This window comes from Lynx rufus, unplaced genomic scaffold, assembly GCF_022079265.1.
Source record: "Lynx rufus isolate CCGP_SWC_20201006 ecotype Redwood Valley unplaced genomic scaffold, mLynRuf1.p SCAF_18, whole genome shotgun sequence".
NCBI lineage: Eukaryota > Metazoa > Chordata > Mammalia > Carnivora > Felidae > Lynx > Lynx rufus.
Window position 1 is genome coordinate 34,795,687 of NW_025814832.1, and position 16,786 is coordinate 34,812,472.

General features: G+C 37.1%; 1 protein-coding gene across 1 annotated transcript in view; it reads left to right on the forward strand.

Annotated features, from left to right (window-relative positions):
- Window positions 1–15,000, forward strand: part of ABCA5 (ATP binding cassette subfamily A member 5) — a 75,789-nt gene extending 60,789 nt beyond the window's left edge. Inside the window, exons 27-39 of the mRNA XM_047081514.1 lie at window positions 618–692; window positions 1,436–1,527; window positions 3,584–3,710; window positions 4,019–4,136; window positions 4,233–4,324; window positions 5,327–5,502; window positions 6,562–6,637; window positions 6,763–6,857; window positions 7,846–7,965; window positions 9,098–9,247; window positions 9,631–9,710; window positions 10,749–10,804; window positions 11,298–15,000. Coding sequence (XP_046937470.1) covers window positions 618–692; window positions 1,436–1,527; window positions 3,584–3,710; window positions 4,019–4,136; window positions 4,233–4,324; window positions 5,327–5,502; window positions 6,562–6,637; window positions 6,763–6,857; window positions 7,846–7,965; window positions 9,098–9,247; window positions 9,631–9,710; window positions 10,749–10,804; window positions 11,298–11,405 — 1,365 coding nt within the window. The 3' untranslated portion in view covers window positions 11,406–15,000. The remainder of the gene's footprint in view (window positions 1–617; window positions 693–1,435; window positions 1,528–3,583; window positions 3,711–4,018; window positions 4,137–4,232; window positions 4,325–5,326; window positions 5,503–6,561; window positions 6,638–6,762; window positions 6,858–7,845; window positions 7,966–9,097; window positions 9,248–9,630; window positions 9,711–10,748; window positions 10,805–11,297) is intronic.
- The last annotated feature ends 1,786 nt before the right edge of the window (window positions 15,001–16,786 follow it).

A 16,786-nucleotide genomic window follows, 5' to 3' on the forward strand; every position in this document is an offset into this window, starting at 1 on the left:
GGTTCTGATGTGGCTGCAAATCCAGTGTTCCTGTGACCCCTTCACAGGTTCAGTAATTTGCCATAATGGCTTATAGAAGTTAGGGAAACACTTTCTGTACTATTATCAGTTTATTATAGTGAATATACAAATGAATAATTAAGAGTTATGGGGGGCATAGTCCAGAAGGGTCCCAACTACTGAAGCTTTAGTCCCCATGGAGTTTGGAGCTTGCTGCCCTCCAAGGGTGTGGATGCATTCACCAGTCTGGAAGCTCTCCCAGCCCTGTGTTTATGGAGATTTTTATGGAGGTTTCATTACTGAGGCACAGTGAGTTGATCAGTCTTCAAGCCCCTCTCCCCTTGTGATCAGTGGATGAGTCTGAAAGTTCCCACCTTGTAATCACTTGGTTGGTTTCCCTGGAAACCAGCACCATCCTCCAAGTCACCTGAGTAACAGAGACTCAGCTTGGGTTGAAAGGGGCTTATTTTAGATAACAAAAGATGCTCCCTTCACCTCTGTAAACCAGAAAATTCCCAGGGGGTTAAAAGCTCTGTCCTGGAACCAGGTCAAAAACCAAATACCATTATATCATCCTATCACAGCAGCATAAAAATTTTCAAAACTTTTTGTCTTAGATTTCTTGGAAGAATGTTCGAAAAAACGAGGACACGTATAATCCATGGGATAGACTTTTCGTGGCAGTTATATCGGTAAGAAATACGAAAAATGTTGGGTTAACATGTTACCTTAAGAGCAGTTTGGTTGTATGTGTGTAACTCTCTTTTTAGTTTCTATCCCTTTGCATAACAGTGAAGGTACATCAGAGAGTCAACTGTGTCAGTTAACGGTAGTCAATGTACATTTCAGTGGTAATAGATTTACTGACTATGTCCATTTTAGTTTTTTGAATGTTTATTTATTTTTGAGAGACAGAGAGAGAATGCGCGCGCGAGCGTGAGCGGGGGAGGGGCAGAGAGACAGAGGGAGACGCAGAATCCGAAGCAGGCTCCAGGCTCCGAGCCGTCAGCACAGAGTCCGACGCTGGGCTCCAGCCCATGGCCCACGAGACCGTGACTTGAGCCAAAGTCGGACGCTTAACCGACTGAGCCACCCAGGCGCCCCTGAAAGTGTCCGTTGTAATATACTTGTCTCTTTCATGTTATTAATTTTATTTAATTATAATTCTGGCTTCTTCAGAAATGCAACCAACCTCTTTTCCTTTGATTATATTTTATGAAGCTGATAGCCAGTGAACTTTACAGAGGCAGAAAAATATGTGACGGATTATTTTGCTAAAACTCTACCTTGAAATCTTAAAGTTTATTCTTAACTCATATGACGTGTGATTAATTATTGTGGTGATGGTAAGGAACCTGATGTGTGTGGTCTTTGTTCTGTTGATCCAGGGAAACAAAAAGATTCAGTCACGAGCTGTTATGTGTTCTCCTTTCAGCCTTACCTGCAGTGCGTACTGTGGATTTTCCTCTTACAGTACTACGAGAAAAAATATGGAGGCAGGTCGATACGAAAGGATCCCTTTTTCAGGTCAGTGATTTTTTTTTTTTAAGTTTTAATGTTTTTTAGGGTATTTACATAGTGTATGATCTAGTTTTAGGTAATTTCCTTCACTCCCCCCAAAATCCTTATAGTCCTCACTGGCCCGTCTCCCACATGCCACCCAGCCACGTATAACCACAGTCCACTAATCTAGTTGTTGCAGATTTGCCAGTGCTCAGCGCTTGTACGAATGGAATTGTATGGGATCGTCTTTTTGTCTGGCTTTTTTTACTCCTACCGTAATGTTTTGAAGATTCATCCAAGTTGAAGCGTGTAGCAGTACTTTGTTACAGTTTTCTTTTCTTAGTATTACATTGTATGGAGATACCGCTCTTTACTTCTCTGTTCGTCAGTTGATGGACGTTTGAGTCGTTTCCACCTCTTGGCCATCATGAACAGTGCTGCTGTGAATGTCCTTGTTAACCACCGGCTACTCCCCACATCCACTGAGGACTTAGCATCTGGCTCTCCTTTCTCTTTGTTCTTACTCCTTCTGTCGTCTTGGGGGAGAATCAGCGTCCGCAGAGAGAACCTTTGTAACATCCTCAGTTTCTGACTTTCTCCATGCTCGTGACTTTGCGTGTCCCATGTTGATTTGGGTCGGAGCCCTGCCATCACCGCACTTCACCTCCTCTGTGTCCCATGCTTCCAGGAACACTTCATCTTCCGGCCTTTTTGTTTTGTTAGTCTCACTGAACTTTTCTGCTATGGTCTCTGCCCCTGAGTTTTTTCTGTTCTTCAAATGTTTCCGCTAATCGCCTTTTCCACCTTTTCTCTGTTCGGCTTCATCCTTCTCACCCTTTTTCACCCTTTTTCAGCACCCTGTATTCCACTTCTGTATCTCTTTCACCCATCCGCGAAAAATCATAACTTTTGGTAAGTCTAATTACAGGCTGGAGAAAATTGACATAAAAGTGCAGCTTGCTAACACCACGTTTATCCCATGTAGACTCAGCTTTGTTTTAACACGAGTTATCCCATTTTCTTCCTACCACTTTTCGATCGTTAGCCCAAGCCTTCTTTGTAGTCCTCAAATTCTCCAGTCCTTCTCACTTCATTTTCTACTTCTCAGTGGATGATCTTGCCGTCTCACTTAATTATAAATTATAAATTTTTACACACTTACATCACCTTTGCCTTTTCCTGGTCCCAGAGAGAGAAGTACCTCTCCTGTTATTCATGCCTTTGTTATTGTGTCTCCTTAAAGATGTTGCTCTGTCCAATTTATTTTCTCTTTCTGTGTCTTTCCCTTTTGGATCTAAATAGGGTTTTTGGGGGGAGGGGGCCAGTCACCTTTCTCCCATAAAACAAAGTAATAGAAATCAGAACTCACAAATCTCATTTAAACCTGTATCCCTCTAGCTCTTGTCCCCTGTTAACTTTCATAGCTGAGAAACTTCCACCTCCAGCTCCTCACCTCCCTTTCACTTCTTAACTCCTGTAATCTGGTTCTGCGCTTGATCCTCTGCTGATTCTGTTTTCAGCAAGGTAACTAATGACTTCCTCTGTGTATCATCAAGTAGGCTCCACTTATTCAGCTAATCTGTTGCTTTAGTATGATTGACTTCTTCCTCCTTATGCTTTTCTCTTCTTCCTCTGTTTTCCATAATGTCAACTCCTGTTTCCCTCTTTACCTCTCTTATTCTTCAAAACTTCCTTGGAAGCACTTTTTTCTCTGCCTACCTTTCTGATGTTTCTATGAGTTCTGAATTCAGCCCTCCACATCTGCTCTGCCCGGGTCATGTCATTTACAGCCAGGCTGTAAAATCTTCGAGGGATGGATACATCCTTTTTTTAGTTTCTTTATCTTTGTGTGAAATAGTGCCTGACACATACTGATCATAAATAATATTGTTGAAGAAATGAATGAGTTTAGACGACATCATCCAGACGGTTTCAGTGAGTGAAACTAGTTCTGTGACTTCACCTTTCAGAGAGAACCACTCATCTCATGTTGGTATATTTTTTCAGTCTTTTCTCCATGGAGGGCTGGAATGTCTTGCTATTTTAATTATTTGAAAAACCACTGTCTTTATGTGTTTAGGACCCTTTCAACAAAGTCCAAAAATAGGAAGTCTCCAGAACCACCAAACAATGAGGATGAAGATGAAGATGTCAAAGCTGAAAGACTGAAGGTCAAAGAGCTAATGAGTTGCCAGTGTTGTGAGGAGGTAATTCAGCCTGTATCGCCAAGTCTTACTAAATGGGCAGTGATCAGTTTCTCTTGTGTAGGAATTAACCTGAAGAATACTTTTCATAGGAATCTATATGAAAAAGTCTTTGCTTTGAAAAAATACTTTTGTCTACTTACTTTTGAATAAGTCCATATTTTAGTCACAAATGGGTATTTACTTCTATAATGCCCCTTATTAGCAACTATAGTTCTTATGATACGTGGACATGAATTGTGGACAGCTTGTCATTTCTTGATAGGTATCTGATACGTTATTCTTTTTTTAAATCCTATTTCCCTTATTAGAAACCAGCCATTATGGTCAGCTGTTTGCATAAAGAATATGATGACAAGAAAGATTTTCTTCTTACAAGAAAAGTAAAGAAAGTAGCAACTAAATATGTCTCTTTCTGTGTGAAAAAAGGTTGGTATTTGTTTTTTCTTTAGTAATTTTTCCAGAAGAGTAATTTCAATTTTTAGTCTGACTTACACATAATGATTTTTCTTTCAATTTCTTTAGGAGAGATCTTGGGGCTACTGGGTCCAAACGGTGCGGGCAAAAGCACAATTATCAATATTCTGGTTGGTGACATTGAACCAACTTCAGGCCAGGTATGGTATATGAGGGTGTGGGAGATGCTATGATTTACGTTTTTAATTACAGTAAGTTTCTTAATGACAGACTAGGATCTAATGTTTTCAGTAGTAATTTTTTAATATAACTTGATCAAATTATAATATTTTTGGTTATCTTTGAAAATAACGTAAAATTTTCACACATGCAGATACACGCACAGATGTTATTTTTGCTTTTATGATTATTACTTGCGTGGGGGATTTGTCCACCAATTTAGAGGAAGGCCATCTTACTAACTTCAGGAGATTTAGGAGCTAATATTGACCCTGCCATCAGTTAGCCTTTGATTGTAGCCTATCACCACTTTGTGGAAACCACAACACTGTCTGATCCTGTCTTCTGCTCTGGCCCATTGATTTCCTGGAAAATGCCAGGCATACCCTTTTCTTTGGGTTTTTGCTCTAGCGGTTCCTTATATTGGGTATTCCTTACCCAGAAGAAATCCAAACAGTGAAATTTGCTTACCTCCATGGCTCAGAGGTCACCTTCCAGTGAGGTCCCTTGATCATCCTAGTTACAATTGGAGTTTACCTTTTCAATCAAGCCGCATTCCTGCTTCTTTTTAATTTTTTTTTTACATTTATTTATTTTTGAGAGACAGAGATAGAGCACAAGTGGGGGAGGGTCAGAGAGAAAAGGAGACATAGAATCTGAAGCAGGCTCCAGGCTCTGAGCTCTCAGCACAGAGCCTGATGCAGAGCTCCAAGTCACAAACTGTGAAATCATGACCTGAGCCGAAGTCGGACGCATAACTGACTGAGTCACCCAGGTACCCCATCAGTCAAGCTAATCGCCCCATTGGGCCATGTCACTGAACTCTGACTTAGCTATGTATGTCCTTTCGCCATCAGAAGGAATAAAAATTTGACTTACTATTACCTTGATTCTAGGAAGGAGTTTGAATTAATTCACCTACCAATTCCTTTACAATGTAAATTAAGCAAAAAGTTATTTAAAATTGGTTTGTATTTCTGTAGGTATTTCTAGGAGATTATTCTTCAGACCCAACTGAAGATGATGATTCCATTAAGTATATGGGATACTGTCCTCAGATAAACCCACTGTGGCCAGACATTACATTGCAGGAACATTTTGAAATTTACGGAGCTGTAAAAGGAATGAGCACGAGTGACGTGAAAGAAATCATAAATCGGTAAAATTGGAAACTTTTTATTACCCAGAGAAAGGTGTACAGTTCACATTTTAAAAGTTTAATTTTTTTTTTTTTTTTAAATTTTTTTTTCAACGTTTATTTATTTTTGGGACAGAGAGAGACAGAGCATGAACAGGGGAGGGGCAGAGAGAGAGGGAGACACAGAATCAGAAACAGGCTCCAGGCTCCGAGCCATCAGCCCAGAGCCTGACGCGGGGCTCGAACTCACGGACTGTGAGATCGTGACCTGGCTGAAGTCGGACGCTTAACCGACTGCGCCACCCAGGCGCCCCAAAAGTTTTAATTTTTAAAGACATTTTTGTGGATCATACTTTTCATTGAAAATGGTCATTACTTTTTCATATATTCTTTACAGAATTATGATAGTTATGAAAATAAAAAGGTAATTTTTCTGTTTCTCATTACAGAATGAATGTGTCTATAAATGTCATGAAACTTATTTTAATTAGATTTTTTTAATGTTTATTTTGAGAGAAAGCACATTCGTGCACAAATGGGGGAAGGCAGAGAGAGGGGGACAGAGGATCTAAGCGGGCTCTGTGCTGATAGCAGAGAGCTTGATGTGGGGCTTAAATTCACGAACTGTGAGATCGTGACCTGAGCCAAAGTTAGATGTTTAAGCAACTGAGCTACCTAGATGCCCCAAAACTTATTTTAAAGTGAACCTTTTTGTCAAGATAGTAATTTGTTTAAAATGATGTAAATTAGAGGTCTAATTATATAGTAAGCTTCAGCTGAGTGTTCTTTTTGTTTGTTTGTTTTTAATGTTTATCTGTGTTTGAGAGAGAGAACACGTGTGTGTGTGCATGCACATGAGTGGGGGAGGGGCAGAGAGCTAGGAAGAGAAAGAATCCCAAGCAGAGCCGGATGTGGGGCTTGATCCCACAAACTGTGAAATCATCACTTGAATCAAGAGCCAGGTGCTCAACCTCCTGAGCCACTCAGGCACCCCTTCAACTGAGTGTTCTAGAAAAAAGACTGTGAATGATCACAAACAATGACTGATAATACACTCATTTTGTATTACCTGTTTTGCAGGATAACGAATGCACTTGATTTAAAAGAACATCTTCAGAAAACTGTAAAGAAACTACCTGCAGGAATCAAGCGAAAGGTACTTTTATTGAACAACAGATATGTGTATGTTTTATTGATCAGTTTAGAGCCTGATACTGTCTTGATCAAATTTCTTATGTGAAGGCTTATTAGTCCCCCTCCCCCTCTTTCCTTTCTATCTAGTTGTGTTTTGCCCTGAGTATGCTGGGGAACCCTCCCATTACTCTGCTAGATGAACCATCTACGGGTATGGACCCTAAAGCCAAACAGCACATGTGGTGAGTATGACATTAGAGACACTCGGGACAGGGGCGTCTGGGTGGCTCGGTTGGTTGAGCATCCGACTTCAGCTCAGGTCATGATCTCACAGTTTGTGAGTTTGGCCCTGCGTTGGGCTCTGTGCTCAGAGCCTGGAGGCTGCTTCGGATTCTGTGTCTCCCTCTCTCTCTGCCCCTCCCCCACTCACGCTCTGTCTCTCTCTCTCTCTCTCTCTGCCTCTCAAAAATAAAGAAAACTAATAAAGACACTGGGGACGCATTACACTGTATCATACTTTGGAGTAAAAGAATACTTTATTATAATTAATGGTTTTGTGTTATTTATATATACATATTCACACTGAGTTAAAATCCTATGCAAATGGCAAAATGATAATTAAAAATTGAATGTTTTGATTTCTGGAGAATCCCATGAACTTTTAAACTTTATCATACTTCATACTTTCATGAAATATTAGTAATATTTTATTTATTCCAGAACAAAAATGAGTATATGGGTGATTATTCAAATATAGAGTACTGCTTTCTGAATAGCCTTTAGAAGATTTTTTTCCTAGTCATTTAACATATAAATTATAATTCTCATAATAACATTGGCTTGAATTTATGTTGGAACTCTTAGGAATTCATAGTGCTAATTAGTTGGCCAACTTTTTGAGCCTAGATTTCCATGTCTATAAAATGTGAGGTTTGGTGTAGAGATGCATATTAAGTTTTCCCTATGATTCTATGGCAATTTTTGTTAAAATGTGAAAAAGCATCAAATTTTATAATTTATTTTTTAATGCAGAGAAATATTTGAAATCATGGAGTTTCTGTTTATTTGTCAAACTTTCCAAAATAAAGGAAAATAAATTAGAAGAATCGTAGTTGGGCAGTGTATATTAACTGCAGCAGTTGATATTTGATAAATTCTAATTAACCAGAGAGTTGGATTTTCATTAGCATTCAGTTGCTTTTCTCTGTTTATTTTACTTATGTTTTATAGGCGAGCAATTCGAACTGCATTTAAAAACAAAAAGCGGGCTGCTATTCTGACCACTCATTATATGGAGGAAGCAGAGGCTGTCTGTGACCGAGTGGCTGTCATGGTATCTGGGCAGTTACGGTAAATGTCTGAAGCGCATGCCATTTGGGTGGGGGGTAGGTTTTGAATAACCGTTTCAGAAACTTACGATAATAAATGTAAATGCCAAGAAAAGTATCCTTATTTGAGTTTTTGAATCAGTTAGCTTTCTATAGAATTACTTGAAAATATGTTGGTTTATTTCCAAAAAATGACTACTTTGCATATGTAATTGGCTAAATGATTTAGCAACTTGGAGTGTTATTTTTCATGCATGATATCTGTTATTTTAAAAGATTGCTAGGCATTGTATTGGGTTGTAACCCAAAGTATAAATAAATACACTTATAAAAAATATTAAATAAATAAATGCATTTATAATTCATGTTGATACTCCTATAAATAAGTGGCTGAATAAATGAATTAATGTGGGAGGAGAGCAAATTTTCCTTACAAAAAGATTCTAAACAGTATATGGAGATACTGCCCCCTCCAGGAAGCGGATCTCAGTCTTCCACCTCCCAAGAGTAGTGTGATCTAACCAGTCTCTTCTAACGTACGGGAAGGGGATGGTGGTAACCACACAGTAGAGCAGTGTCGCGTGGCAATCAGGTACCCTGATATGATGTGGTAAGAAAGGTACTCCTGCTCCTCGGCATTTTCTCCAAAAACCCGTAACTCCTGTCTAATTCTGAGAAAAATAATCAGACTATTCCCAGTTGAGAGGCATTCTACCAAAACACTTGACCAATCTCAAAACTGTCAAAGGTGAAAAAGAAGGAAAGATTAAGAAAGTCACAGACCAGTGGGGTCTAAGGAGACATGATAACTAAGTGCAGTGTGTATCCTGGATAGATCCTAGAACAGAAAAAAGGACATGAGTGGAAAAACGGGTGAAATCCAAATAAAATCAAATATAAAGTTAATAGTAATATTAACCAATATTGGTTTCTTAATTTTGACAAATGTGCCATGGTAATACAAGATCATAATATTAAGGAAATTGAAACTGGATGAGGGGTGTATGGAGACTGTATTATATTTGCAACTTGTCTATAAATCTAAAAGTATTCCATTATAAACATTTAATTTAAATCATCCTTTAAGTGAGAAATCATACTTTGAAACTGTCAAGTCATCTTAAGTCCGAGTTTTCTTTTAAAAATAACTGTAGGTGTATTGGGACCGTCCAGCATCTGAAGAGTAAATTTGGAAAAGGCTACTTTTTGGAAATTAAGTTAAAGGAATGGGTGGAAAACCTAGAAGTAGACCGCCTTCAAAGAGAAATTCAGTATATTTTCCCAAATGCAAGCCGTCAGGAGAGGTAAAGATTTTTAAAATTTGTTTGTTTGTTTTGTAGAGCAATAAATAATCATTAAAACTTGGCTATTGTATTAAGGATTAGGGAAAAAAAAAGTCTGTTATTATCACCAGTAGTGAATTCATGCAGTGTGATGACTGCAGTTTTATATCTAATTTAGTATTAGATCTTGCAATTTTCAATAATATTTAAACTTTTTGAAGTTCTCATATCAGTGGTAATCAAAGAGTTGTTTTGCATGGAAATATTTTAAGATTTAAAACAGTGTTTATCTAAATATGCATCAAAATAAATCATTGGAGTTTGATTTTGCACTTTAAAGAGCTTGAACTTTAGAACATGTTAGTCGTCATTTTTAAATTTTTCTATATTTTATCTGTTTTCAGTTTTTCTTCTATTTTGGCTTATAAGATTCCTAAGGAAGATGTTCCATCCCTTGCACAGTCTTTTTCTAAGCTGGAGGAAGGTAAGATTTGAAAAACATTGCAAGGTAGCTTTCAAATCATAAAAGAATTTTACTTACAAAGTTTGAAAATTGGGACTGCTTATTATAGAAGCCATTGTAAATAAAAAGATGAACCCTTTATTAGTTTAAGATGTAGGTAAATGCTAACACTGTAGAGGTTTGGTACATCAGCTATATCGTAGTGTAAATCTTTTACTGTTTTAGTTGACATCACTACAGTTTTTCACATTGCATCTGTGAGAAAGTTTAGCTTAATTAGCACTCAGTGGTTCATTCCAGAACACTGAATTCTCACTTTGTATCAGGCCTTAGAAGTAGCAATGGTAGCAAGGCTTCAGTGGCAACAGGAGACAGTAGAGGAAAATTCATAGCGTAGGAATGTGGACATTCCTAAAAGCTTTAATGAAGCTTGTTGAAACTTGACATTTTTAAAAATAAGTGGTTGGTAGGAAGAAGCTATCCTGGTAGCAAGTGGAGAGAGGTGAACTCCTGGATGGGGCAGGTATTCGTGTACAGGTTGTTTTATGGAATGCATAAACTATGAAACCACCTCTGTACTGCTTGGGGAGAATTCCACGACAGGAATGAGTAAGAAAACCAGAAAATTTGGTAGTAGATCAGATTGCAAGAGGATCTGAAATAACTATTAGAAAGTATATGGACATAGGAACAGTGACCAGAGTCTAGTTCGCGAAGTTCAGAACAGGCTGTGATGGAAATTGGGGAACGAAAGGTTCCCAGGGCGCCCAGAGAGCAGGGCTCCAGAGCAGGCCTGAGAAAAGGCATAGTGAGGGAGAAGCTGCTTAGAAGAGGCAGGTGAGCGAGGCAGGTCACCTCGCGGGTGTGGTGCTTCGGGCTGCGGGCCAGCTGGGGGCCTGAGGAGACCAGAGAGAAAAGGAACGTATTTTGGCAGCTTCAAATTTAAATGAGTTGATGACAGAAAAAATTTTTTTAAACGGGTGGTTAACCACTTAGTAGTAACTGCCGTTTTTATTTTAAAATGTTAATCAGTAAAATATTATTTTCATATTTTAATAGCTAAACATACTTTTGCCATTGAAGAATATAGCTTTTCTCAAGCAACACTGGAACAGGTACTATAAAGTTAAATTTTTAAAAATTCTTTTATAGAAGAAGGTGTCTAATATCTAATTGTTTAGATTTATATTGGAGAGGGGGAGGGTGCGTGTGAGCCAGAGACAAAATTATTACACGGTAGACCTAAACTGTATAATTTCAAAAAACTCCAGGTTCTCCATCTGCTTATTTTGAACAGCTCAATATTTTTTCTTCAGTGAAGAAAATGAGTGTTGTTGATGGTATTTCCTATATCTATAGTTACATTGCTTAAATATTTATAAATTATTTTTCATATATTAATCAAAAATATCTATTAGTCCTCGTAGCATTCATCTCTGTAGGTGATTAATGGAGGTTATTCTGCTTAAGTAATATACCAATATATCTCTTGATCTTGAATGGTTAATGTATTTGCATGTAGCCTTATACTGTTTCTGATTTAATTAAAAAATTCTTTAAGATGATTGTGATACAGAATACCATATTCATTTATTTACTTTCATTTAGGTTTTTGTAGAACTCACTAAAGAACAAGAGGAAGAAGATAATAGTTGTGGAACTTTAAACAGCACACTGTGGTGGGAAAGAACACAGGAAGACAGAGTAGTATTTTGAATATGTATTGTTCAGTCTGCTTACTGAATTTATTTCTTGTTTACTTTATTTTTAACTTTGGTTTAAGGGTGTATTATCTGAATGGTGACTGAAGAACCATGGGAGCACTTGAGATTTTCCTGAGTTCCTTAATTGAAATGCTGTGGTTGTGTGCTTCGCTTTTCTTCAAATAAAACTTGTGTATAAATTATTGAAACTGCATGTTTGTACACGAAGTCTGTTGAACTGCAGTCTGTATGTGAGCTTGGATATTTACTTTTCTACCTTTCAAAAAACAGTGCTTCTAAATTTATGATTTAAAGAAATAGTGATAGAATAATTTTATTTGTAAGTTATCTTTATTTTTAAATTTATACCCTCTTTTTCTGTAAGTATATAGTATCCCAGTCTAAGTAAAAAACTAATGCATAAATGATTTACAAAAAAGAAGATACAAAGCAGAAGTTCCTTGCTTCTCCTTTTTAATTTCTAAAGAAACTGAGTGGAAGTTGGCATCCCAGGAAGCTAAGTAAACATTAGGCAGTCTCCATGCAGATAGAGGGGCCTTCCACTAGGTGGCACTCATCCACCATCTGAAGGAAATGAGACCTCGTTCTATTAGGTGATGTTAGACATCGGGCTTCAGGTATTTGAATGCTTACAATAAAATTCCCAGTGGTTTTCGTTGTAATTAAAAGAAGGCTGTGTCTAGAATTTTATTATGTAATGGACTGATGCCAGTTAGAAACGACATCATCTGTACAGTTGGAAGAATCAGCCATACCTTTCCCTGCACCCCTCATGGCATATATAAATTTTTTGGTCTGCTTTCTCTCAAAGGGCACATTTTATTTTATTATAGAATAAAATAATTTGTTGGGTAATCATTTTTGTTGGTAAACTTTATTATTTGAACCTTTATAGAGTTTTAAAGTGTATCTGTATCGATTTATTTAGTACCTCACCTCAGATTCTCCCACTTTGGTGGGAGATAAATAAACTTTGGGGGATTAAGTTAAGGATTAGAAGCAAACTATACATAATTTACTTTAATGAGAAACCAGAATTTCACTCTATCAGTTGAAGTAAGGTTATTGTCAATATAATCTTGGAAATACTTCCTTGTAGAACTCATGTGTGGACTTTAGGTATAATATAGTATAAATAATACTAGCTGATATTCTGTTTCAACCAGATGAATGAAAGTATTAACTTAAATACATTTAAAAAATGTATTGGGAGTATGATTATTGCATTACAGAGAATCTTAAAAATCAACAGCCATGACAGAAGAATTTGGTACTGAGTTACTTTAAATAGCCAGACCCTTTAATGAAATAATATTAATTATTTACTTAGGTAAACTTAATCAACTTTTAACACTCCTGTGTCATAAGACATCTGTGGTTTTAGGCTCTAGCAGCTGATTTAAAATAGTGTTCCTTTCTCAGCACAAGGTGCGTGACTGATACTTTACCTACTGTTTGGCTGTACACATTCCTAAAGATGCCTGCGTTTCAAGCTATCTCTGAGGTCTTGTCGCTGATCTCAATGGGCTGTCTCACGATCTCTGCTTGGATTTTACAACCCACGATGAAGTTATCTCTCCGCGTAAGATTTAGTTGGCACCAGCTTCTAATGTTCTATCAGGAACTGACAGCCACTTGCCTCATAATACCAAGCGTTTGGATTCTTCACCTGAGGATCTCACTTTTGCATCTTTAGTAAAAGTTGTAACTTTTACTGAACTTTAGTCCTGCATGATGAATACAGCTCAACACACATTGGAAAGAAGATCTTTATTTTTGTGGATAATAAATAGCACGTTTCATTTTCTCAGCAAGTCATCGCTAAATGGTGCCGTAAATTTGGGGAGATACCTTTCGTATCTAGTGTTGATATAAATACCCAGGGTCTTCTTTATTTGGGGTATGTTTTTGTAGCTACGTGTTGCCTGGAGCACTTCAACTCCATGCAAGAGACAGAACAATCTGCAGTTTGCCAGGACAGTCACTGAAAAGGTAGTTTCTTGGAACCTGACCCTACTGAGGAAAGTGTGTAATTTTAAGGAGTGTGGCCAACATAGAGCATTACCTCCTTCTGCACACTGATTTCGTCACGTTTGCTTCGCATCTGTGAATATGTGACTGATGGAAAGGAAAATGAGAGGTGAGGTTATGCTGAGTAGTTGTAATCAAGTTCTTATCTGTTACGTTTGTTGGGTTACTTTACTGTTGTGCGCTTGTAAGCATTTTCTCAAAAAGACACGAATTAATTTTTTACTTTTTACACAGAGTGAATATATTTTGGTTATGAATTAAATTATTTGTAGGAGTGTTTTCCCTTTTTCACAGTAGTAAAATCTTCCCTATTCAAAAGTATAATTTTTTTAAAGTTTTTATTTAAATTCCAGAAGTAGAATTTAACTAATATTTAGGAAAGCCAGGGCAAGTGGGGTGAAGAAAAGGAGACAGAAAGTTAAATAGGAAGTCTGTTTTTCTTTCTAGTGTACCGTTTGTGTTTTTGAACACTCTTAAATTACTGATCTAAATTTTTTTCCTATACCAATAACACATGCGCATAAATACATACATTAGGCAAAATTTGGGTAAAACAGCATCACCTAGTTTATACTTTCCATCTACAATAAAATGTTAAAGTAAACCCTGGACTTCACTGAGTGACTCTGTTTACCGACTAATAAGGCAAACCTCTGTGTGCAGCTGTTAGGGACTAAACAGATGGTAGCAGTGAAAACATTACAATGAGTGTATTTTATGTTTCACTTTGTGGGCTCTTGATTTTTTTTTTTCCAGTTTTCAGTAAAGAACAACAAAAGCCGTAGGTTTTCTTTAACATTTTTCTTTTAAATGGGCACAAACTGCCTTAAGTCAGTACTTAAATTTTAATCATTAAAATATTTTTAGAGTAATTTAATTCAACAGACATTTTAGTGACTGTCTTTCAAGCCAGTGGGTTCTTTGGATACAAGGATGACCATCCATTTTGGCCCTGTAAGGTCATACAGTCCAGTAGAGGAAGATCAATACCCATATAATATAATAGCACAAATGCTTTGCTAGTGGTACTAACACTTTCATCGGAGCACAATTAAGTCTACTAAGGGTCAGTGTTGTCCTTGTTTTTATTGTTGTTCTGTTGGTCATACATTTTATTCTGATTGTACTATGAATTTGATGAAACTATACTGTATTTTCATATAATACCTAAGTAGGCATTAATTTTTGCAAAATAGGAATGCTTATCCTTAATGTATTTTTAATGTTGCTAATACCAACTTTTCATTTTCTCTCCTGAAAGAACGTGTTACATACAATGAAAGAATTTATTCTCAGGTGAATAATTTTTATATCAGCTATTCTTATAAGGTAAAAGTTTACTTATTTTTTATTCATGATGTGATATATGTAATTCTCAGTGCTACTCTTTAAGAAAAATAAATACTATCAATAATAAGCTTTAAGAACTGAAAATTTAAGATAACCTTTCATTTTGTATACTAAAATGGATTTTTTGTCATTTAGTGTTGATAAATGAATGAGCGACTCATTAAAAATGAAGGAAAAAAACTGGCACTAAAGTTGTTAGTAATTATTTTTTTAGTATCTGTTGGGAGTTTTCAAGTACAGAAGGAAGATTGACAGTTACTTGTGTTTTAATTCACATTCATATATTTTTTTAATGTTTGAGAGAGAGTGTGTATGTGAGCTGGGGAGGGGCAGAGAGAGAGAGAGAGGAAGAGAGAATCCCAAGCAGGCTCTGTGCTGTTGGTACAGAGCCTGACAGGCTCGAACTCACAAAACCTTGAGATCATGACCTGAGCTGAGATTAAGAGTTGGACGCTTAACCAATTGAACCACCCAGGCGCCTCAGTTCACATTCATATTTTAAGTGTAAACTAGGTATTCTTGTAGATCTTTTTGTCTCAAACCTATTTTGTAAAAATACAAGGCAATCACTTTCATTTATGTTTTATTACATTGAACAGACTGAGTTATTCCCACATACTTGACACTGCTTATATATTTATCAGTTTCCTAAGAATTTTTGAATAACTTTGGTTCTCCCAAACACAGACAAGATTTTAAATGTAATGGACAACTTCTTCCCAAGAACCTAAGCTTGCAAATCGAATTAATCACCTTTTTTAAAATTAAGCAAATAAACTTAATTTCAAGCATCTTAAAAATGGACACTATACACAAAACCACATGATTAGGTTTGTTCCCCCACGTACATAAATAAATGCAGGATTCCAAAAAGTATCAACACAATAACTTGTAATTTTTTGTTCCACCATCTCTACACGTGTCTGCCCAGGGTTACACATTTACCAATAAAAGGGCTGTCTCAGGGCACCAAAGTTCACCTCTTGATAACTTGAAATTAAGATGTGGATGCTGGTTAGGTTACTCATTTAATGATTGGAACGGATAACGGGCTATCCATTTAGAAGTCAACTAAATGCTAGTATGAGCATAAAATCTGGATCTACCTTCAAAGAGTAAGCCGGCAACTGGCCAGGTGGCCCTTTGTTTATGTTCAGGCTTTGACCTTGAGTTTTCAACTGTGCCCTAAGTTTCAGGTTTTTGCAACCCAATATTTTTCTCTAAGATAAGATGTCACTTAAGTTTTATCGTTAGTTTTCTCTGAAATTCATAATAGGATTTTTCAAGTTCCATGTTGTGACTGTACTGTGCCCTTCTCAGAGACTAGCTAAATGAATCCCTCACTCGGGTTGCCATTTTATTTTCCCTTTTGGTTTGTGGTTCTTTACTAACAGGATGACATCATTATTTTGGATCCGTTTATCCAATTCTTACCTATTAATATGAAGTCTTTCACATAGTTGTAAGAGAAGATACTGAATGCTAATTCTCTTGTTTATGTATTGGCTAGTAATGTTTTTTCACCAAACTATTCTTCCTGTGTAATTATTATGTAGTTGATATTTTCTTTTTGTTGACTACAACCGACAAGGTTAAGTCATAAAATTACTTGGCCAGATTGTGCTGGGCTTGCTGAGAGGAGAAAGGGGCAGTGCCACACGGGAGCCATAGTACTTGGCCACGTAACCCACAGGAGCTAGGAGAGCGTATGTTGGATTGGATTCTGAGGATACTTGATGGAGTGGTGCTGAATGTAAAGTTAGATAAGAAAGACTACTTGAGAGCACTGTTGGGGCATGCAAAGTTTTTGACTCCCTGGCAAGAACCCCAGGCGGGGTGAACATGCTGCTAAGATAGCTCCTAGAAACGTTAAAAAAAAGCAGTGGCCCATACGATGTCACATTTAAATGTTAAGCCATGGGACGTGATGGAAAAGGAGTGAAAAGATTCAGAAAACTGGACATGCTTGAGTAGGTTTACGAGACTGAAGAA